At 50.4% G+C, this 24,865-nt stretch overlaps 1 protein-coding gene across 6 annotated transcripts in view; it reads right to left on the bottom strand.

The window, feature by feature from the left end:
- LOC139571652 (ryanodine receptor 2-like) overlaps window positions 1-24,865 on the bottom strand; it is a 216,717-nt gene that overhangs the window by 178,293 nt on the left and 13,559 nt on the right. For 5 of the 6 annotated variants that reach the window (XM_071394720.1, XM_071394716.1, XM_071394717.1 and 2 more), the window contains exons 7-10: window positions 18,285-18,399; window positions 14,166-14,298; window positions 4,042-4,145; window positions 1,402-1,537 (exon numbers count right to left, since the gene is read on the bottom strand). In XM_071394720.1, coding sequence (XP_071250821.1) covers window positions 1,402-1,537; window positions 4,042-4,145; window positions 14,166-14,298; window positions 18,285-18,399 — 488 coding nt within the window. Of the gene's footprint in view, window positions 1-1,401; window positions 1,538-4,041; window positions 4,146-14,165; window positions 14,299-18,284; window positions 18,400-20,725; window positions 20,763-24,865 lie in introns of those variants that run through there. The other variant, XM_071394721.1, reaches the window with a different exon arrangement.

Raw genomic sequence — 24,865 nt, 5'->3', positions numbered from 1 at the left:
ATACCTCTCACCTGAGACCACGGGTAAAGATGGACTACAATACCTCTCACCTGAGACCACAGGTAAAGATGGACTACAATACCTCTCACCTGAGACCACAGGTAAAGATGGACTACAATACCTCTCACCTGAGACCACAGGTAAAGATGGACTACAATACCTCTCACCTGAGACCACAGGTAAAGATGGACTACAATACCTCTCACCTGAGACCACAGGTAAAGATGGACTACAATACCTCTCACCTGAGACCACAGGTAAAGATGGACTACAATACCTCTCACCTGAGACCACAGGTAAAGATGGACTACAATACCTCTCACCTGAGACCACGGGTAAAGATGGACTACAATACCTCTCACCTGAGACCACAGGTAAAGATGGACTACAATACCTCTCACCTGAGACCACAGGTAAAGATGGACTACAATACCTCTCACCTGAGACCAAAGGTAAAGATGGACTACAATACCTCTCACCTGAGACCACAGGTAAAGATGGACTACAATACCTCTCACCTGAGACCACAGGTAAAGATGGACTACAATACCTCTCACCTGAGACCACAGGTAAAGATGGACTACAATACCTCTCACCTGAGACCACAGGTAAAGATGGACTACAATACCTCTCACCTGAGACCACAGGTAAAGATGGACTACAATACCTCTCACCTGAGACCATGGGTAAAGATGGACTACAATACCTCTCACCTGAGACCACAGGTAAAGATGGACTACAATACCTCTCACCTGAGACCACAGGTAAAGATGGACTACAATACCTCTCACCTGAGACCACAGGTAAAGATGGACTACAATACCTCTCACCTGAGACCACAGGTAAAGATGGACTACAATACCTCTCACCTGAGACCACAGGTAAAGATGGACAACAATACCTCTCACCTGAGACCACATGTAAAGATGGACTACAATACCTCTCACCTGAGACCACAGGTAAATATGGACTACAATACCTCTCACCTGAGACCACAGGTAAAGATGGACTACAATACCTCTCACCTGAGAACACAGGTAAAGATGGACTACAATACCTCTCACCTGAGACCACGGGTAAAGATTTCAATAGAGACTTTCAATACCTCGACCGTGGATGTATTTAACAGATTGATAGTACATTTCCTTAAATCAACCAATAACCAAGATCATCTACCAACCACAGTCAAATGTTATAATGTAATGGATTATATGAAAATAACCAAGATCATCTACCAACCACAGTCAAATGTTACAATGAAGAGAAGGATTATATGAAAATAACCAAGATCATCTACCAATCACAGTCAAATGTTACAATGAAGAGAAGGATTATATGAAAATAACCAAGATCATCTACCAACCACAGTCAAATGTCCATAGGTATGAAATGCACGTTTACCGTTACAGAACACTGCGAAGCGGAGGAAGTCGAGGTATCTCTCTCCTTCGACAGGGTTCCAGCCGATGTCCGGGTATCCTTTAGACACTAGCATGGAGCAGCTCTGGAGACCACAGCCAGCCAAGTACTGCACCACCTAGGGAAGAGGAGGCAGAGGGAGAGGGTTAGTACTGCACCACCTAGGGAAGAGGAGGCAGAGGGAGAGGGTTAGTACTGCACCACCTAGGGAAGAGGAGGCAGAGGGAGAGGGTTAGTACTGCACCACCTAGGGAAGAGGAGACAGAGGGAGAGGGTTAGTACTGCACCACCTAGGCAAGAGGAGGCAGATGGAGAGGGTTAGTACTGCACCACCTAGGGAAGAGGAGGCAGAGGGAGAGGGTTAGTACTGCACCACCTAGGGAAGAGGAGGCTGAGGGAGAGGGTTAGTACTGCACCACCTAGGGAAGAGGAGGCAGAGGGAGAGGGTTAGTACTGCACCACCTAGGGAAGAGGAGGCAGAGGGAGAGGGTTAGTACTGCACCACCTAGGGAAGAGGAGGCAGAGGGAGAGGGTTAGTACTGCACCACCTAGGGAAGAGGAGGCAGAGGGAGAGGGTTAGTACTGCACCACCTAGGGAAGAGGAGGCAGAGGGAGAGGGTTAGTACTGCACCACCTAGGGAAGAGGAGGCAGAGGGAGAGGGTTAGTACTGCACCACCTAGGGAAGAGGAGGCAGAGGGAGAGGGTTAGTACTGCACCACCTAGGGAAGAGGAGGCAGAGGGAGAGGGTTGGTACTGCACCACCTAGGGAAGAGGAGGCAGAGGGAGAGGGTTAGTACTGCACCACCTAGGGAAGAGGAGGCAGAGGGAGAGGGTTAGTACTGCACCACCTAGGGAAGAGGAGGCAGAGGGAGAGGGTTGGTACTGCACCACCTAGGGAAGAGGAGGCAGAGGGAGAGGGTTAGCAGGGAAAGGTCTGGCTCAGGACTTCATGCTGTCGGAGTCAGTGGAGGAAGGGAAAGTCATGGTGAGGCCTGGGCTTGTGCACGTTATGTCACCAAACAGTCCACATCATTGGATAATGGATAGGATCCTGATTGTTGATCTTAATAGACAGATCAGGCAGGAGGTCATTAGAGCATTCCTAACTGTTACATATAAACTAGGATTCCTATTGAACCTGGAGGAGCCCCACGGTGGAGGACATCAGAGAGGAATAAACTAGGATTCCTATTGAACCTGGAGGAGCCCCACGGTGGAGGACATCAGAGAGGAATAAACTAGGATTCCTATTGAACCTGGAGGAGCCCCACGGTGGAGGACATCAGAGAGGAATAAACTAGGATTCCTATTGAACCTGGAGGAGCCCCACGGTGGAGGACATCAGAGAGGAATAAACTAGGATTCCTATTGAACCTGGAGGAGCCCCACGGTGGAGGACATCAGAGAGGACTAAACTAGGATTCCTATTGAACCTGGAGGAGCCCCACGGTGGAGGACATCAGAGAGGAGATCTCTATACTGTATCTCTATACTGTACCTCTATACTGTATCTCTATACTGGGTACAGGGTGGTCATACTGTATCGCTATACGTTGGGTACAGGGTGGTCATACTGTATCTCTATACGTTGGGTACAGGGTGGTCATACTGTATCTCTATACGTTGGGTACAGGGTGGTCATACTGTATCTCTATACTGGGTACAGGGTGGTCATACTGTATCTCTATACTGGGTACAGGGTGGTCATACTGTATCTCTATACTGGGTACAGGGTGGTCATACTGTATCTCTATACTGGGTACAGGGTGGTCATACTGTATCTCTATACGTTGGGTACAGGGTGGTCATACTGTATCTCTATACTGGGTACAGGGTGGTCATACTGTATCTCTATTCGTTGGGTACAGGGTGGTCATACTGTATCTCTATACTGGGTACAGGGTGGTCATACTGTATCTCTATTCGTTGGGTACAGGGTGGTCATACTGTATCTCTATACGTTGGGTACAGGGTGGTCATACTGTATCTCTATACTGGGTACAGGGTGGTCATACTGTATCTCTATACTGGGTACAGGGTGGTCATACTGTATCTCTATACTGGGTACAGGGTGGTCATACTGTATCTCTATACTGGGTACAGGGTGGTCATACTGTATCTCTATACTGGGTACAGGGTGGTCATACTGTATCTCTATACTGGGTACAGGGTGGTCATACTGTATCTCTATACGTTGGGTACAGGGTGGTCATACTGTATCTCTATACTGGGTACAGGGTGGTCATACTGTATCTCTATTCGTTGGATACAGGGTGGTCATACTGTATCTCTATACGTTGGGTACAGGGTGGTCATACTGTATCTCTATACTGGGTACAGGGTGGTCATACTGTATCTCTATACTGGGTACAGGGTGGGCATACTGTATCTCTATACGTTGGGTACAGGGTGGTCATACTGTATCTCTATACTGGGTACAGGGTGGTCATACTGTATCTCTATACTGGGTACAGGGTGGTCATACTGTATCTCTATACTGGGTACAGGGTGGTCATACTGTATCTCTATACTGGGTACAGGGTGGTCATACTGTATCTCTATATTGGGTACAGGGTGGGCTGAACAAGTTAGTTTGCTGTTAGAGTCGGGCCTTGTCTTACTTTCTCCAGGTCTGGTTCCCTCAGGGCCAGAGCCAGCTCGTTGTTGTCCATCACAGAGGCAGCGGCCACGTCTAGTGGAGTAGAGCCTCGCATGGAGGGAGACGCTGGGGACAGAGAGAGGGAGGGCAACACACAGAGAGAGAGGGAGGGTAACACACACAGAGAGAGGGAGGGAGGGCAACACACACAGAGAGAGGGAGGGAGGGCAACACACACAGAGAGAGAGGGAGGGAGGGCAACACACACAGAGAGAGGGAGGGCAACACACACAGAGAGAGGGAGGGCACCACACACAGAGAGGGAGGGAGGGCAACACACACAGAGAGAGGGAGGGCACCACACACAGAGAGAGGGAGGGCAACACACAGAGAGAGGGAGGGAGGGAGGGCAACACACACAGAGAGAGGGAGGGCAACACACACAGAGAGAGGGAGGGCAACACACACAGAGAGAGGGAGGGCACCACACACACAGAGAGAGGGAGGGCACCACACACAGAGAGAGGGAGGGCACCACACACAGAGAGAGGGAGGGAGGGCACCACACACAGAGAGGGAGGGAGGGCACCACACACAGAGAGGGAGGGAGGGCACCACACACAGAGAGAGGGAGGGAGGGCAACACACAGAGAGAGGGAGGGCACCACACACAGAGAGGGAGGGCACCACACACAGAGAGGGAGGGCACCACACAGAGAGAGGGAGGGAGGGCAACACACAGAGAGAGGGAGGGAGGGCACCACACAGAGAGAGGGAGGGAGGGAGGGCAACACACAGAGAGAGGGAGGGAGGGCACCACACAGAGAGAGGGAGGGAGGGCAACACACAGAGAGAGGGAGGGCACCACACACAGAGAGGGAGGGCAACACACAGAGAGGGAGGGAGGGAGGGAGGGCACCACACACAGAGAGGGAGGGCACCACACACAGAGAGGGAGGGAGGGCACCACACACAGAGAGGGAGGGCACCACACACAGAGAGGGAGGGCACCACACAGAGAGAGGGAGGGAGGGCAACACACAGAGAGAGGGAGGGAGGGCAACACACAGAGAGAGGGAGGGAAACACACAGAGAGAGGGAGGGAGGGCAACACACAGAGAGAGGGAGGGAAACACACAGAGAGAGGGAGGGCACCACACACAGAGAGGGAGGGAGGGCACCACACACAGAGAGGGAGGGAGGGCACCACACAGAGAGAGGGAGGGAGGGAGGGCACCACACACAGAGAGGGAGGGCACCACACACAGAGAGGGAGGGCACCACACAGAGAGAGGGAGGGAGGGCAACACACAGAGAGAGGGAGGGAGGGCAACACACAGAGAGAGGGAGGGAAACACACAGAGAGAGGGAGGGCACCACACACAGAGAGGGAGGGAGGGCACCACACAGAGAGAGGGAGGGAGGGCACCACACAGAGAGGGAGGGAGGGCAACACACACAGAGAGGGAGGGAGGGCAACACACAGAGAGAGGGAGGGAGGGCACCACACACAGAGAGGGAGGGAGGGTACCACACACAGAGAGAGGGAGGGAGGGCACCACACACAGAGAGGGAGGGAGGGTACCACACACACACAGAGAGGGAGGGAGGGTACCACACACAGAGAGAGGGAGGGAGGGCACCACACACAGAGAGGGAGGGAGGGCACACACACACAGAGAGGGAGGGAGGGCACCACACACAGAGAGGGAGGGAGGGCACCACACACACAGAGAGGGAGGGCAACACACAGAGAGAGGGAGGGAGGGAGGGCAACACACACAGAGAGGGAGGGAGGGCACCACACACACAGAGAGGGAGGGAGGGCACCACACACAGAGAGGGAGGGAGGGCACCACACACACAGAGAGGGAGGGCAACACACAGAGAGAGGGAGGGAGGGAGGGTACCACACACACAGAGAGGGAGGGAGGGCACCACACACAGAGAGGGAGGGAGGGTACCACACACACAGAGAGGGAGGGAGGGCACCACACACAGAGAGGGAGGGAGGGCACAACACACAGAGAGAGGGAGGGAGGGCACCACACACAGAGAGGGAGGGAGGGCACCACACAGAGAGGGAGGGAGGGCAACACACAGAGAGAGGGAGGGAGGGCACCACACACAGAGAGGGAGGGAGGGTACCACACACAGAGAGAGGGAGGGCACCACACACAGAGAGAGGGAGGGCACCACACACAGAGAGGGAGTGAGGGCACCACACACAGAGAGAGGGAGGGCAACACACAGAGAGAGGGAGGGAGGGAGGGCACCACACACAGAGAGAGGGAGGGCAACACACACAGAGAGAGGGAGGGCACCACACACAGAGAGGGAGGGAGGGCACCACACAGAGAGAGGGAGGGAGGGAGGGCACCACACACAGAGAGGGAGGGAGGGCAACACACAGAGAGAGGGAGGGAGGGAGGGCACCACACACAGAGAGAGGGAGGGCAACACACACAGAGAGAGGGAGGGAGGGCAACACACAGAGAGTGAGGGAGGGCAACACACAGAGAGAGGGAGGGCAACACACACAGAGAGGGAGGGAGGGCAACACACAGAGAGAGGGAGGGAGGGAGGGCACCACACACAGAGAGAGGGAGGGCAACACACAGAGAGAGGGAGGGAGGGAGGGCACCACACACAGAGAGAGGGAGGGCAACACACACAGAGAGGGAGGGAGGGCAACACACAGAGAGAGGGAGGGAGGGAGGGCAACACACAGAGAGAGGGAGGGCACCACACACAGAGAGAGAGAGGGAGGGAGGGCAACACACAGAGAGGGAGGGAGGGAGGGCACCACACACAGAGCGGGAGGGAGGGCAACACACACAGAGAGAGGGAGGGAGGGCAACACACAGAGAGGGATGGAGGGCAACACACAGAGAGGGAGGGAGGGCAACACACAGAGAGAGGGAGGGCAACACACAGACAGAGAGGGAGGGAGGGCAACACACAGAGAGAGGGAGGGAGGGAGGGCACCACACACAGAGAGAGGGAGGGCAACACACACAGAGAGAGGGAGGGCACCACACACAGAGAGGGAGGGAGGGCACCACACACAGAGAGGGAGGGAGGGCACCACACAGAGAGAGGGAGGGCAACACACAGAGAGAGGGAGGGCAACACACAGAGAGGGAGGGAGGGCACCACACAGAGAGAGGGAGGGAGGGAGGGCAACACACAGAGAGAGGGAGGGCAACACACAGAGAGAGAGGGAGGGCAACACACAGAGAGAGGGAGGGCAACACACAGAGAGGGAGGGAGGGCAACACACAGAGAGAGGGAGGGAGGGAGGGCAACACACAGAGAGAGGGAGGGCAACACACACAGAGAGGGAGGGCACCACACACACAGAGAGAGGGAGGGCACCACACACAGAGAGAGAGGGAGGGCACCACACAGAGAGAGGGAGGGAGGGCAACACACACAGAGAGAGGGAGGGCACCACACAGAGAGGGAGGGAGGGCAACACACACAGAGAGAGGGAGGGCACCACACAGAGAGAGGGAGGGAGGGCACCACACACAGAGAGGGAGGGAGGGCAACACACAGAGAGAGGGAGGGCAACACACAGAGAGAGGGAGGGAGGGCACCACACAAAGAGGGAGGGAGGGCACCACACACAGAGAGAGGGAGGGAGGGCACCACACAGAGAGAGGGAGGGAGGGCAACACACAGAGAGAGGGAGGGAGGGAGGGCACCACACACAGAGAGAGGGAGGGCAACACACACAGAGAGAGGGAGGGCACCACACAGAGAGAGGGAGGGAGGGCAACACACAGAGAGGGAGGGAGGGCAACACACAGAGAGAGGGAGGGCAACATACACAGAGAGAGGGAGGGAGGGCAACACACAGAGAGGGAGGGAGGGCAACACACAGAGAGAGGGAGGGCAACACACAGAGAGAGGGAGGGAGGGCACCACACACAGAGAGGGAGGGAGGGCACCACACACAGAGAGAGGGAGGGAGGGCACCACACACAGAGAGAGGGAGGGAGGGCACCACACAGAGAGGGAGGGAGGGCAACACACAGAGAGAGGGAGGGAGGGAGGGCACCACACACAGAGAGAGGGAGGGCAACACACACAGAGAGAGGGAGGGCACCACACAGAGAGAGGGAGGGAGGGCAACACACAGAGAGGGAGGGAGGGCAACACACAGAGAGAGGGAGGGAGGGCAACACACAGAGAGGGAGGGAGGGCAACACACAGAGAGAGGGAGGGAGGGAGGGCACCACACACAGAGAGAGGGAGGGCAACACACACAGAGAGAGGGAGGGAGGGCAACACGCACAGAGAGAGGGAGGGAGGGCAACACACAGAGAGGGAGGGAGGGAGGGAGGGCACCACACACAGAGAGAGGGAGGGCAACACACACAGAGAGAGGGAGGGCACCACACACAGCGAGGGAGGGAGGGCACCACACACAGAGAGGGAGGGAGGGCAACACACAGAGAGGGAGGGAGGGCAACACACAGAGAGAGGGAGGGAGGGAAACACACAGAGAGAGAGGGAGGGAGGGAAACACACAGAGAGAGGGAGGGAGGGAGGGAAACACACAGAGAGAGGGAGGGAGGGCAACACACATAGAGGGAGGGCACCACACACACAGAGAGAGGGAGGGCACCACACACAGAGAGGGAGGGAGGGCACCACACACACAGAGAGAGGGAGGGAGGGCACCACACAGAGAGAGGGAGGGCACCACACAGAGAGAGGGAGGGAGGGCAACACACAGAGAGAGGGAGGGCACCACACAGAGAGGGAGGGAGGGCAACACACAGAGAGAGGGAGGGAGGGAAACACACACAGAGAGGGAGGGAAACACACACAGAGAGGGAGAGAGAGAGAGGGAGGGAGGGCAACGCACAGAGAGAGGGAGGGCGAAACACAGAGAGGGAGGGAGGGAGGGCACCACACAGAGAGAGGGAGGGCGACACACAGAGAGGGAGGGAGGACACCACACACAGAGAGAGGGAGGGCACCACACACAGAGAGAGGGAGGGCACCACACACAGAGAGGGAGGGAGGGCACCACACACAGAGAGGGAGGGAGGGAGGGCACCACACAGAGAGAGGGAGGGCGACACACAGAGAGGGAGGGAGGGCACCACACACAGAGAGAGGGAGGGCACCACACACAGAGAGAGGGAGGGCACCACACACAGAGAGGGAGGGAGGGCACCACACACAGAGAGGGAGGGAGGGAGGGCACCACACACAGAGAGAGGGAGGGCACCACACACACAGAGAGAGGGAGGGCACCACACACAGAGAGGGAGGGAGGGCACCACACACAGAGAGAGGGAGGGCACCACACAGAGAGAGGGAGGGAGGGCAACACACAGAGAGGGAGGGAGGGCGACACACAGAGAGAGGGAGGGCAACACACACAGAGAGAGGGAGGGAGGGAGGGCACCACACACAGAGAGAGGGAGGGCAACACACACAGAGAGAGGGAGGGCACCACACACAGAGAGGGAGGGAGGGCACCACACACAGAGAGGGAGGGAGGGCAACACACAGAGAGAGGGAGGGCACCACACAGAGAGGGAGGGATGGCAACACACAGAGAGAGGGAGGGAGGGAAACACACAGAGAGAGGGAGGGAGGGCAACACACAGAGAGGGAGGGCACCACACACACAGAGAGAGGGAGGGCACCACACACAGAGAGGGAGGGAGGGCACCACACACACAGAGAGAGGGAGGGAGGGCACCACACAGAGAGAGGGAGGGCACCACACAGAGAGAGGGAGGGAGGGCACCACACAGAGAGGGAGGGAGGGCAACACACAGAGAGAGAGGGAGGGAGGGAGGGCACCACACACAGAGAGAGGGAGGGCAACACACACAGAGAGAGGGAGGGCACCACACAGAGAGAGGGAGGGAGGGCAACACACAGAGAGGGAGGGAGGGCAACACACAGAGAGAGGGAGGGAGGGCAACACACAGAGAGGGAGGGAGGGCAACACACAGAGAGAGGGAGGGAGGGAGGGCACCACACACAGAGAGAGGGAGGGCAACACACACAGAGAGAGGGAGGGAGGGCAACACACACAGAGAGAGGGAGGGAGGGCAACACACAGAGAGGGAGGGAGGGAGGGAGGGCACCACACACAGAGAGAGGGAGGGCAACACACACAGAGAGAGGGAGGGCACCACACACAGCGAGGGAGGGAGGGCACCACACACAGAGAGGGAGGGAGGGCAACACACAGAGAGGGAGGGAGGGCAACACACAGAGAGAGGGAGGGAGGGAAACACACAGAGAGAGAGGGAGGGAGGGAAACACACAGAGAGAGGGAGGGAGGGAGGGAAACACACAGAGAGAGGGAGGGAGGGCAACACACAGAGAGGGAGGGCACCACACACACAGAGAGAGGGAGGGCACCACACACAGAGAGGGAGGGAGGGCACCACACACACAGAGAGAGGGAGGGAGCGCACCACACAGAGAGAGGGAGGGCACCACACAGAGAGAGGGAGGGAGGGAAACACACAGAGAGAGGGAGGGCACCACACAGAGAGGGAGGGAGGGCAACACACAGAGAGAGGGAGGGAGGGAAACACACACAGAGAGGGAGGGAAACACACACAGAGAGAGAGGGAGGGAGGGCAACGCACAGAGAGAGGGAGGGCGAAACACAGAGAGGGAGGGAGGGCACCACACACAGAGAGGGAGGGAGGGAGGGCACCACACAGAGAGAGGGAGGGCGACACACAGAGAGGGAGGGAGGGCACCACACACAGAGAGAGGGAGGGCACCACACACAGAGAGAGGGAGGGCACCACACACAGAGAGGGAGGGAGGGCACCACACACAGAAAGGGAGGGAGGGAGGGCACCACACACAGAGAGAGGGAGGGCACCACACACACAGAGAGAGGGAGGGCACCACACACAGAGAGGGAGGGAGGGCACCACACACAGAGAGAGGGAGGGCACCACACAGAGAGAGGGAGGGAGGGCAACACACAGAGAGGGAGGGAGGGCAACACACAGAGAGAGGGAGGGCAACACACACAGAGAGAGGGAGGGAGGGAGGGCACCACACACAGAGAGAGGGAGGGCAACACACACAGAGAGAGGGAGGGCACCACACACAGAGAGGGAGGGAGGGCACCACACACAGAGAGGGAGGGAGGGCAACACACAGAGAGAGGGAGGGCACCACACAGAGAGGGAGGGATGGCAACACACAGAGAGAGGGAGGGAGGGAAACACACAGAGAGAGGGAGGGAGGGCAACACACAGAGAGGGAGGGCACCACACACACAGAGAGAGGGAGGGCACCACACACAGAGAGGGAGGGAGGGCACCACACACACAGAGAGAGGGAGGGAGGGCACCACACAGAGAGAGGGAGGGCACCACACAGAGAGAGGGAGGGAGGGCAACACACAGAGAGAGGGAGGGAGGGCAACGCACAGAGAGAGGGAGGGCGACACACAGAGAGAGAGGGAGGGCAACACACAGAGAGAGAGGGAGGGCAACGCACAGAGAGAGGGAGGGCGACACACAGAGAGAGAGGGAGGGCAACGCACAGAGAGAGGGAGGGCGACACACAGAGAGAGAGGGAGGGCAACACACAGAGAGAGAGGGAGGGCAACACACAGAGAGAGAGGGAGGGCAACACACAGAGAGAGGGAGGGCGACACACAGAGAGAGAGGGAGGGCAACACACAGAGAGAGAGGGAGGGCAACACACAGAGAGAGGGAGGGCGACACACAGAGAGAGAGGGAGGGCAACACAGAGAGAGAGGGAGGGCGACACACACAGAGACACACACACACCATTAACTCCAGCTAAAGTGTGTGTTAATACCAAAGCACCTCAGGTCTCATCAGAATGAAATGAAAAGACAACGGCTGCATCCAGAATATCAAGCTACTCCCTAGAAAGTGCACTACTTTCAGTCTAAATCCTTCAGGCTCCGGTCAGCAGTAGTGCACTACTTTCAGTCTAAATCCCTCAGGCTCCGGTCAGCAGTAGTGCCCTACTTTCAGTCTAAATCCTTCAGGCTCCGGTCAGCAGTAGTGCCCTACTTTCAGTCTAAATCCTTCAGGTGGTGGTCAACAGTAGTGCCCTACTTTCAGTCTAAATCCTTCAGGCTCCGGTCAGCAGTAGTGCCCTACTTTCAGTCTAAATCCTTCAGGCTCCGGTCAGCAGTAGTGCCCTACTTTCAGTCTAAATCCTTCAGGTGGTGGTCAGCAGTAGTGCCCTACTTTCAGTCTAAATCCTTCAGGCTCCGGTCAGCAGTAGTGCCCTACTTTCAGTCTAAATCCTTCAGGCTCCGGTCAGCAGTAGTGCCCTACTTTCAGTCTAAATCCTTCAGGCTCCGGTCAGCAGTAGTGCCCTACTTTCAGTCTAAATCCTTCAGGCTCCGGTCAGCAGTAGTGCCCTACATTCAGTCTAAATCCTTCAGGTGGTGGTCAGCAGTAGTGCCCTACTTTCAGTCTAAATCCTTCAGGCTCCGGTCAACAGTAGTGCCCTACTTTCAGTCTAAATCCTTCAGGCTCCGGTCAGCAGTAGTGCCCTACTTTCAGTCTAAATCCTTCAGGCTCCGGTCAGCAGTAGTGCCCTACTTTCAGTCTAAATCCTTCAGGCGGTGGTCAGCAGTAGTGCCCTACTTTCAGTCTAAATCCTTCAGGCGGTGGTCAGCAGTAGTGCCCTACTTTCAGTCTAAATCCTTCAGGCTCCGGTCAGCAGTAGTGCCCTACTTTCAGTCTAAATCCTTCAGGCTCCGGTCAGCAGTAGTGCCCTACTTTCAGTCTAAATCCTTCAGGCTCCGGTCAGCAGTAGTGCCCTACTTTCAGTCTAAATCCTATAGGTGGTGGTCAGCAGTAGTGCCCTACTTTCAGTCTAAATCCTTCAGGCTCCGGTCAGCAGTAGTGCCCTACTTTCAGTCTAAATCCTATAGGTGGTGGTCAGCAGTAGTGCCCTACTTTCAGTCTAAATCCTTCAGGCTCCGGTCAGCAGTAGTGCCCTACTTTCAGTCTAAATCCTTCAGGTAGTGGTCAGCAGTAGTGCCCTACTTTCAGTCTAAATCCTTCAGGCTCCGGTCAGCAGTAGTGCCCTACTTTCAGTCTAAATCCTTCAGGTGGTGGTCAGCAGTAGTGCCCTACTTTCAGTCTAAATCCTTCAGGTAGTGGTCAGCAGTAGTGCCCTACTTTCAGTCTAAATCCTTCAGGTGGTGGTCAGCAGTAGTGCCCTACTTTCAGTCTAAATCCTTCAGGCGGTGGTCAGCAGTAGTGCCCTACTTTCAGTCTAAATCCTTCAGGTGGTGGTCAGCAGTAGTGCCCTACTTTCAGTCTAAATCCTTCAGGCTCCGGTCAGCAGTAGTGCCCTACTTTCAGTCTAAATCCTTCAGGTGGTGGTCAGCAGTAGTGCCCTACTTTCAGTCTAAATCCTTCAGGTGGTGGTCAGCAGTAGTGCCCTACTTTCAGTCTAAATCCTTCAGGCTCCGGTCAGCAGTAGTGCCCTACTTTCAGTCTAAATCCTTCAGGTGGTGGTCAGCAGTAGTGCCCTACTTTCAGTCTAAATCCTTCAGGTGGTGGTCAGCAGTAGTGCCCTACTTTCAGTCTAAATCCTTCAGGTGGTGGTCAGCAGTAGTGCCCTACTTTCAGTCTAAATCCTTCAGGTGGTGGTCAACAGTAGTGCCCTACTTTCAGTCTAAATCCTTCAGGCTCCGGTCAGCAGTAGTGCCCTACTTTCAGTCTAAACCCTTCAGGTGGTGGTCAGCAGTAGTGCCCTACTTTCAGTCTAAATCCTTCAGGTGGTGCCCTACTTTCAGTCTAAATCCTTCAGGCTCCGGTCAGCAGTAGTGCCCTACTTTCAGTCTAAACCCTTCAGGTGGTGGTCAGCAGTAGTGCCCTACTTTCAGTCTAAATCCTTCAGGCTCCGGTCAGCAGTAGTGCCCTACTTTCAGTCTAAATCCTTCAGGTGGTGGTCAACAGTAGTGCACTACTTTCAGTCTAAATCCTTCAGGCTCCGGTCAGCAGTAGTGCCCTACTTTCAGTCTAAATCCTTCAGGTGGTGGTCAGCAGTAGTGTACTACTTTCAGTCTAAATCCTATAGGCGGTGGTCAGCAGTAGTGTACCAGGTAGTGCATAGGGAGCCATGTTGACCACTCACCAAGCCCGACGCTGCTGTTCTCCAGCAGGTAGCTGAGGTGGTCGAACATGGCCTTCTGGTTCTGTCTGCTGATGCGGCAGAAGTAACACAGGAAACGACAGCAGTTGGCCACCATCTTAGGAAAGGTGATTTCCTTTAACAGACAAGGAACAGACAAGTCACAGACAGGTCACAGACAAGTCACAGACACGTCAACTCTGTTTTACTGAGTTTACTTTGCTTTCCAATGTTACTACAGTGAACGGGACAGGAAGTGGCGTTAGAAATGTTAGCAGAATTAAAACGACGTGACATTAATGAATAATCAATCACTAAAGACATGACACCAATGAATAATCAATCACTAAAGACATGACATCAATGAATAATCAATCACTAAAGACATGACATCAATGAATAATCAATCAACAAATAAATAATGAAAATATTGATGAAAAATGTATCACTAGCCACTTTAAACAATGCAGCTTAATATAATATTTACATACTCTACATTACTCATCTCATATGTATATACTGTACACTATACCATCTACTGCATCTTGCCTATGCCGTTCTGTACCATCACTCATTCATATATCTTTATGTACATATTCTTTATCCCTTTACACTTGTGTGTATAAGGTAGTAGTGTGGAATTGTTAGGTTAGATTACTTGTTGGTTATTACTGCATTGTCGGAACTAGAAGCACAAGCATTTCGCTACACTCGCATTAACATCTGATAACCATGTGTATGTGACTAATAACATCTGCTAACCATGTGACCAATAACATCTGATAACCATGTGTATGTGACCAATAACATCTGATAACCATGTGTATGTGACCAATAACATCTGATAACCATGTGTATGTGACCAATAACATCTGATGACCATGTGACCAATAACATCTGCTAACCATGTGTATGTGACCAATAACATCTGATAACCATGTGTATGTGACCAATAACATCTGATAACCATGTGACCAATAACATCTGATAACCATGTGTATGTGACCAATAACATCTGATAACCATGTGTATGTGACCAATAACATCTGATAACCATGTGACCAATAACATCTGATGACCATGTGACCAATAACATCTGCTAACCATGTGACCAATAACATCTGCTAATCATGTGTATGTGATCAATAACATCTGCTAACCATGTGTATGTGACCAATAACATCTGCTAATCATGTGTATGTGATCAATAACATCTGCTAACCATGTGTATGTGACCAATAACATCTGATAACCATGTGTATGTGACCAATAACATCTGCTAACCATGTGCCTGTGACCAATAACATCTGCTAACCATGTGACCAATAACATCTGCTAATCATGTGTATGTGATCAATAACATCTGCTAACCATGTGTATGTGACCAATAACATCTGCTAATCATGTGTATGTGATCAATAACATCTGCTAACCATGTGTATGTGACCAATAACATCTGATAACCATGTGTATGTGACCAATAACATCTGCTAACCATGTGTATGTGACCAATAACATCTGATGACCATGTGACCAATAACATCTGATGACCATGTGTATGTGACCAATAACATCTGATGACCATGTGTATGTGACCAATAACATCTGATGACCATGTGTATGTGACCAATAACATCTGATGACCATGTGACCAATAACATCTGCTAACCATGTGTATGTGACCAATAACATCTGATAACCATGTGTATGTGACCAATAACATCTGATTTGATCAACGACATAACATCAATGAATAATCAATCACTAATGACATGACATCAGTCTTTTACATGGTGAAGTGTTATATGGACTGGTTGAACCTGGGCCCAAAGCAGCTCAGAGTCCTGATCTGGTATCAGTCTTTTACATGGTGAAGTGTTATATGGACTGGTTGAACCTGGGCCCAAAGCAGCTCAGAGTCCTGATCTGGTATCAGTCTTTTACATGGTGAAGTGTTAGATGGACTGGTTGAACCTGGGCCCAAAGCAGCTCAGAGTCCTGATCTGGTATCAGTCTTTTACATGGTGAAGTGTTAAATGGACTGGTTGAACCGGGGCCCAAAGCAGCTCAGAGTCCTGATCTGGTATCAGTCTTTTACATGGTGAAGTGTTATATGGACTGGTTGAACCTGGGCCCAAAGCAGCTCAGAGTCCTGATCTGGTATCAGTCTTTTACATGGTGAAGTGTTAAATGGACTGGTTGAACCTGGGCCCAAAGCAGCTCAGAGTCCTGATCTGGTATCAGTCTTTTACATGGTGAAGTGTTATATGGACTGGTTGAACCTGGGCCCAAAGCAGCTCAGAGTCCTGATCTGGTATCAGTCTTTTACATGGTGAAGTGTTAAATGGACTGGTTGAACCTGGGCCCAAAGCAGCTCAGAGTCCTGATCTGGTATCAGTCTTTTACATGGTGAAGTGTTAAATGGACTGGTTGAACCTGGGCCCAAAGCAGCTCAGAGTCCTGATCTGGTATCAGTCTTTTACATGGTGAAGTGTTAAATGGACTGGTTGAACCGGGGCCCAAAGCAGCTCAGAGTCCTGATCTGGTATCAGTCTTTTACATGGTGAAGTGTTATATGGACTGGTTGAACCTGGGCCCAAAGCAGCTCAGAGTCCTGATCTGGTATCAGTCTTTTACATGGTGAAGTGTTAAATGGACTGGTTGAACCTGGGCCCAAAGCAGCTCAGAGTCCTGATCTGGTATCAGTCTTTTACATGGTGAAGTGTTATATGGACTGGTTGAACCTGGGCCCAAAGCAGCTCAGAGTCCTGATCTGGTATCAGTCTTTTACATGGTGAAGTGTTAAATGGACTGGTTGAACCTGGGCCCAAAGCAGCTCAGAGTCCTGATCTGGTATCAGTCTTTTACATGGTGAAGTGTTATATGGACTGGTTGAACCTGGGCCCAAAGCAGCTCAGAGTCCTGATCTGGTATCAGTCTTTTACATGGTGAAGTGTTAAATGGACTGGTTGAACCTGGGCCCAAAGCAGCTCAGAGTCCTGATCTGGTATCAGTCTTTTACATGGTGAAGTGTTAAATGGACTGGTTGAACCTGGGCCCAAAGCAGCTCAGAGTCCTGATCTGGTATCAGTCTTTTACATGGTGAAGTGTTATATGGACTGGTTGAACCGGGGCCCAAAGCAGCTCAGAGTCCTGATCTGGTATCAGTCTTTTACATGGTGAAGTGTTATATGGACTGGTTGAACCTGGTCCCAAAGCAGCTCAGAGTCCTGATCTGGTATCAGTCTTTTACATGGTGAAGTGTTATATGGACTGGTTGAACCGGGGCCCAAAGCAGCTCAGAGTCCTGATCTGGTATCAGTCTTTTACATGGTGAAGTGTTAAATGGACTGGTTGAACCTGGGCCCAAAGCAGCTCAGAGTCCTGATCTGGTATCAGTCTTTTACATGGTGAAGTGTTATATGGACTGGTTGAACCGGGGCCCAAAGCAGCTCAGAGTCCTGATCTGGTATCAGTCTTTTACATGGTGAAGTGTTATATGGACTGGTTGAACCTGGTCCCAAAGCAGCTCAGAGTCCTGATCTGGTATCAGTCTTTTACATGGTGAAGTGTTATATGGACTGGTTGAACCGGGGCCCAAAGCAGCTCAGAGTCCTGATCTGGTATCAGTCTTTTACATGGTGAAGTGTTATATGGACTGGTTGAACCGGGGCCCAAAGCAGCTCAGAGTCCTGATCTGGTATCAGTCTTTTACATGGTGAAGTGTTATATGGACTGGTTGAACCGGGGCCCAAAGCAGCTCAGAGTCCTGATCTGGTATCAGTCTTTTACATGGTGAAGTGTTATATGGACTGGTTGAACCTGGGCCCAAAGCAGCTCAGAGTCCTGATCTGGTATCAGTCTTTTACATGGTGAAGTGTTATATGGACTGGTTGAACCTGGTCCTAGATCAAAACTGCAGAAGGCCCTTGACTTCAAAATACGCAAATAGAGCAAATGCATTTTTTTTTTAAACAGCACACACACACACACACACACACACACACACACACACACACACACACACACACACACACACACACACACACACACACACACACACACACACACACACACACACACACACACACACACACACACCCACCCCTCATGAGCAGTTACCTTGGATTCCCCTCCACTCAGGACGTTCACCATCACCTCCATGACGGTCTCATGCATTCCCAGAGCTCTCATCAGGTTGGGGTGCTGGTAGAAGACCTTGTTGTTCATGATGTCTCTGTAGAGACCAGACCAAGAGACAAGCAGTGTAGAGCTAGTAAACATTATCAACTAGACTGTCTGGTCTGTAGAGAGACCAGACCAAGAGACAAGCAGTGTAGAGCTAGTAAACATTATCAACTAGTTTGTCTGGTCTGTAGAGAGACCAGAGAGTAAACAAACAGAGTAGAGCTACTAAACATTATGCATTAGATTGGTTCTGGAAACAGTATACCAAGCTGAACAACTGCTTTCATTTCCTGAGAGAACGAATCATGTAAAGTGAATGTATGTAGTATGTAGTGTAGTGCCCTTACCCCAGTTAGTATGTAGTATGTAGTGTAGTGCCCTTACCCCAGTTAGTATGTAGTATGTAGTGTAGTGCCCTTACCCCAGTTAGTATGTAGTATGTAGTATGTAGTGTAGTGCCCTTACCCCAGTTAGTATGTAGTATGTAGTGTAGTGCCCTTACCCCAGTTAGTATGTAGTATGTAGTGTAGTGCCCTTACCCCAGTTAGTATGTAGTATGTAGTGTAGTGCCCTTACCCCAGTTAGTATGTAGTATGTAGTGTAGTGCCCTTACCCCAGTTAGTATGTAGTATGTAGTGTAGTGCCCCTACCCCAGTTAGTATGTTGTATGTAGTGTAGTGCCCTTACCCCAGTTAGTATGTAGTATGTAGTGTAGTGCCCTTACACCAGTTAGTATGTAGTATGTAGTGTAGTGCCCTTACCCCAGTTAGTATGTAGTATGTAGTGTAGTGCCCTTACCCCAGTTAGTATGTAGTATGTAGTGTAGTGCCCTTACCCCAGTTAGTATGTAGTATGTAGTGTAGTGCCCTTACCCCAGTTAGTATGTAGTATGTAGTGTAGTGCCCTTACCCCAGTTAGTATGTAGTATGTAGTGTAGTGCCCTTACCCCAGTTAGTATGTAGTATGTAGTGTAGTGCCCTTACCCCAGTTAGTGTGTAGTATGTAGTGTAGTGCCCTTACCCCAGTTAGTATGTAGTATGTAGTGTAGTGCCCTTACCCCAGTTAGTATGTAGTATGTAGTGTAGTGCCCTTACACCAGTTAGTATGTAGTATGTAGTGTAGTACCCTTACCCCAGTTAGTATGTAGTATGTAGTGTAGTGCCCTTACCCCAATTAGTATGTAGTATGTAGTGTAGTGCCCTTACCCCAGTTAGTATGTAGTATGTAGTGTAGTGCCCTTACCCCAGTTAGTATGTAGTATGTAGTGTAGTGCCCTTACCCCAGTTAGTATGTAGTATGTAGTGTAGTGCCCTTACCCCAGTTAGTATGTAGTATGTAGTGTAGTGCCCTTACCCCAGTTAGTATGTAGTGTAGTGCCCTTACCCCAGTTAGTATGTAGTATGTAGTGTAGTGCCCTTACCCCAGTTAGTATGTAGTATGTAGTGTAGTGCCCTTACCCCAGTTAGTATGTAGTATGTAGTGTAGTGCCCTTACCCCAGTTAGTATGTAGTATGTAGTGTAGTGCCCTTACCCCAGTTAGTATGTAGTATGTAGTGTAGTGCCCTTACACCAGTTAGTATGTAGTATGTAGTGTAGTGCCCTTACCCCAGTTAGTATGTAGTATGTAGTGTAGTGCCCTTCCCCCAGTTAGTATGTAGTATGTAGTGTAGTGCCCTTACCCCAGTTAGTGTGTAGTATGTAGTGTAGTGCCCTTACCCCAGTTAGTATGTAGTATGTAGTGTAGTGCCCTTACCCCAGTTAGTATGTAGTATGTAGTGTAGTGCCCTTACACCAGTTAGTATGTAGTATGTAGTGTAGTACCCTTACCCCAGTTAGTATGTAGTATGTAGTGTAGTGCCCTTACCCCAATTAGTATGTAGTATGTAGTGTAGTGCCCTTACCCCAGTTAGTATGTAGTATGTAGTGTAGTGCCCTTACAACAGTTAGTATGTAGTATGTAGTGTAGTGCCCTTACCCCAGTTAGTATGTAGTATGTAGTGTAGTGCCCTTACCCCAGTTAGTATGTAGTATGTAGTGTAGTGCCCTTACACCAGTTAGTATGTAGTATGTAGTGTAGTACCCTTACCCCAGTTAGTATGTAGTGTAGTGTCCTTACCCCAGTTAGTATGTAGTATGTAGTGTAGTGCCCTTACCCCAGTTAGTATGTAGTATGTAGTGTAGTGTCCTTACGCCAATTAGTATGTAGTATGTAGTGTAGTGCCCTTACCCCAGTTAGTATGTAGTGTAGTACCCTTACCCCAGTTAGTATGTAGTATGTAGTGTAGTGTCCTTACCACAGTTAGTATGTAGTATGTAGTGTAGTGCCCTTACCCCAGTTAGTATGTAGTATGTAGTATGTAGTGTAGTACCCTTACCCCAGTCCTCTGATCATCAGTTTCTCCTCCTCACGACCCATGCTGAAGGGTTAGTATGTAGTATGTAGTATGTAGTGTAGTACCCTTAACCCAGTCCTCTGATCATCAGTTTCTCCTCCTCACGCCCCATGCTGAAGGGTTAGTATGTAGTATGTAGTGTAGTGCCCTTACCCCAATTAGTATGTAGTATGTAGTATGTAGTGTCCTTACCCCAATTAGTATGTAGTATGTAGTGTAGTGGCCTTAACCCATTTAGTATGTAGTATGTAGTGTAGTGCCCTTACCCCAGGTAGTATGTAGTATGTAGTGTAGTGCCCTTACCCCAGTTAGTATGTAGTATGTAGTGTAGTGCCCTTACCCCAGTTAGTATGTAGTATGTAGTGTAGTGCCCTTACCCCAGTTAGTATGTAGTATGTAGTGTAGTGCCCTTACCCCAGGTAGTATGTAGTATGTAGTGTAGTGCCCTTACCCCAGTTAGTATGTAGTATGTCGTGTAGTGCCCTTACCCCAGTTAGTATGTAGTATGTAGTGTAGTGCCCTTACCCCAGTTAGTATGTAGTGTAGTGCCCTTACCCCAGTTAGTATGTAGTATGTAGTGTAGTGCCCTTACCCCAGTTAGTATGTAGTATGTAGTGTAGTGCCCTTACCCCAGTTAGTATGTAGTATGTAGTGTAGTGCCCTTACCCCAGTTAGTATGTAGTATGTAGTGTAGTGCCCTTACCCCAGTTAGTATGTAGTATGTAGTGTAGTGCCCTTACACCAGTTAGTATGTAGTATGTAGTGTAGTGCCCTTACCCCAGTTAGTATGTAGTATGTAGTGTAGTGCCCTTACCCCAGTTAGTATGTAGTATGTAGTGTAGTGCCCTTACCCCAGTTAGTATGTAGTATGTAGTGTAGTGCCCTTACCCCAGTTAGTATGTAGTACGTAGTGTAGTGCCCTTACCCCAGTTAGTATGTAGTATGTAGTGTAGTGCCCTTACCCCAGTTAGTATGTAGTATGTAGTGTAGTGCCCTTACCCCAGTTAGTATGTAGTATGTAGTGTAGTGCCCTTACCCCAGTTAGTATGTAGTATGTAGTGTAGTGCCCTTACCCCAGGTAGTATGTAGTATGTAGTGTAGTGCCCTTACCCCAGTTAGTATGTAGTATGTAGTGTAGTGCCCTTACCCCAGTTAGTATGTAGTATGTAGTGTAGTGCCCTTACCCCAGTTAGTATGTAGTGTAGTGCCCTTACCCCAGTTAGTATGTAGTATGTAGTGTAGTGCCCTTACCCCAGTTAGTATGTAGTATGTAGTGTAGTGCCCTTACCCCAGTTAGTATGTAGTATGTAGTGTAGTGCCCTTACCCCAGTTAGTATGTAGTATGTAGTGTAGTGCCCTTACCCCAGTTAGTATGTAGTATGTAGTGTAGTGCCCTTACACCAGTTAGTATGTAGTATGTAGTGTAGTGCCCTTACCCCAGTTAGTATGTAGTATGTAGTGTAGTGCCCTTACCCCAGTTAGTATGTAGTATGTAGTGTAGTGCCCTTACCCCAGTTAGTATGTAGTATGTAGTGTAGTGCCCTTACCCCAGTTAGTATGTAGTATGTAGTGTAGTGCCCTTACCCCAGTTAGTGTGTAGAATGTAGTGTAGTGCCCTTACCCCAGTAAGTATGTAGTATGTAGTGTAGTGCCCTTACCCCAGTTAGTATGTAGTATGTAGTGTAGTGCCCTTACACCAGTTAGTATGTAGTATGTAGTGTAGTACCCTTACCCCAGTTAGTATGTAGTATGTAGTGTAGTGCCCTTACCCCAATTAGTATGTAGTATGTAGTGTAGTGCCCTTACCCCAGTTAGTATGTAGTATGTAGTGTAGTGCCCTTACCCCAGTTAGTATGTAGTATGTAGTGTAGTGCCCTTACCCCAGTTAGTATGTAGTATGTAGTGTAGTGCCCTTACCCCAGTTAGTATGTAGTATGTAGTGTAGTGCCCTTACACCAGTTAGTATGTAGTATGTAGTGTAGTACCCTTACCCCAGTTAGTATGTAGTATGTAGTGTAGTGTCCTTACCCCAGTTAGTATGTAGTATGTAGTGTAGTGCCCTTACCCCAGTTAGTATGTAGTATGTAGTGTAGTGTCCTTACCCCAAATAGTATGTAGTATGTAGTGTAGTGCCCTTACCCCAGTTAGTATGTAGTGTAGTACCCTTACCCCAGTTAGTATGTAGTATGTAGTGTAGTGTCCTTACCCCAGTTAGTATGTAGTATGTAGTGTAGTGCCCTTACCCCAGTTAGTATGTAGTATGTAGTATGTAGTGTAGTACCCTTACCCCAGTCCTCTGATCATCAGTTTCTCCTCCTCACGCCCCATGCTGAAGGGTTAGTATGTAGTATGTAGTGTAGTGCCCTTACCCCAGTTAGTATGTAGTATGTAGTGTAGTGTCCTTCCCCCAGTTGGGAGGTAGTATGTAGTGTAGTGTCCGTACCCCAATTAGTATGTAGTATGTAGTGTAGTGCCCTTACCCCAGTTAGTGTGTAGTATGTAGTGTAGTGCCCTTACCCCAGTTAGTATGTAGTATGTAGTGTAGTGTCCTTACCCCAGTTAGTATGTAGTATGTAGTGTAGTACCCTTACCCCAGTTAGTATGTAGTATAGTACCCTTACCCCAGTTAGTATGTAGTATGTAGTGTAGTGCCCTTACCCCAGGTAGTATGTAGTATGTAGTGTAGTGTCCTTACCCCAATTAGTATGTAGTATGTAGTGTCCCTACCCCAATTAGTATGTAGTATGTAGTGTAGTGGCCTTAACCCATTTAGTATGTAGTATGTCGTGTAGTGCCCTTACCCCAGGTAGTATGTAGTATGTAGTGTAGTGCCCTTATCCCAGTTAGTATGTAGTATGTAGTGTAGTGCCCTTACCCCAGTTAGTATGTAGTATGTAGTGTAGTGCCCTTACCCCAGTTAGTATGTAGTATGTAGTGTAGTGCCCTTACCCCAGTTAGTATGTAGTGTAGTGCCCTTACCCCAGTTAGTATGTAGTATGTAGTGTAGTGCCCTTACCCCAGTTAGTATGTAGTATGTAGTGTAGTGCCCTTACCCCAGTTAGTATGTAGTATGTAGTGTAGTGCCCTTACCCCAGTTAGTATGTAGTATGTAGTGTAGTGCCCTTACCCCAGTTAGTATGTAGTATGTAGTGTAGTGCCCTTACACCAGTTAGTATGTAGTATGTAGTGTAGTGCCCTTACCCCAGTTAGTATGTAGTATGTAGTGTAGTGCCCTTACCCCAGTTAGTATGTAGTATGTAGTGTAGTGCCCTTACCCCAGTTAGTATGTAGTATGTAGTGTAGTGCCCTTACCCCAGTTAGTATGTAGTATGTAGTGTAGTGCCCTTACCCCAGTTAGTGTGTAGAATGTAGTGTAGTGCCCTTACCCCAGTAAGTATGTAGTATGTAGTGTAGTGCCCTTACCCCAGTTAGTATGTAGTATGTAGTGTAGTGCCCTTACACCAGTTAGTATGTAGTATGTAGTGTAGTACCCTTACCCCAGTTAGTATGTAGTATGTAGTGTAGTGCCCTTACCCCAATTAGTATGTAGTATGTAGTGTAGTGCCCTTACCCCAGTTAGTATGTAGTATGTAGTGTAGTGCCCTTACCCCAGTTAGTATGTAGTATGTAGTGTAGTGCCCTTACCCCAATTAGTATGTAGTATGTAGTGTAGTGCCCTTACCCCAGTTAGTATGTAGTATGTAGTGTAGTGCCCTTACCCCAGTTAGTATGTAGTGTAGTACCCTTACCCCGGTTAGTATGTAGTATGTAGTGTAGTGTCCTTACCCCAGTTAGTATGTAGTATGTAGTGTAGTGCCCTTACCCCAGTTAGTATGTAGTATGTAGTATGTAGTGTAGTACCCTTACCCCAGTCCTCTGATCATCAGTTTCTCCTCCTCACGCCCCATGCTGAAGGGTTAATATGTAGTATGTAGTGTAGTGCCCTTACCCCAGTTAGTATGTAGTATGTAGTGTAGTGTCCTTACCCCAGTTAGTATGTAGTATGTAGTGTAGTGTCCTTACCCCAATTAGTATGTAGTATGTAGTGTAGTGCCCTTACCCCAGTTAGTGTGTAGTATGTAGTGTAGTGCCCTTACCCCAGTTAGTATGTAGTATGTAGTG

This window comes from Salvelinus alpinus, chromosome 3 (genome assembly GCF_045679555.1).
Source record: "Salvelinus alpinus chromosome 3, SLU_Salpinus.1, whole genome shotgun sequence".
Taxonomy (NCBI): domain Eukaryota; kingdom Metazoa; phylum Chordata; class Actinopteri; order Salmoniformes; family Salmonidae; genus Salvelinus; species Salvelinus alpinus.
Note: the sequence above shows the minus strand (reverse complement) of the source record. Positions and strands in the feature narration are given on the sequence as shown.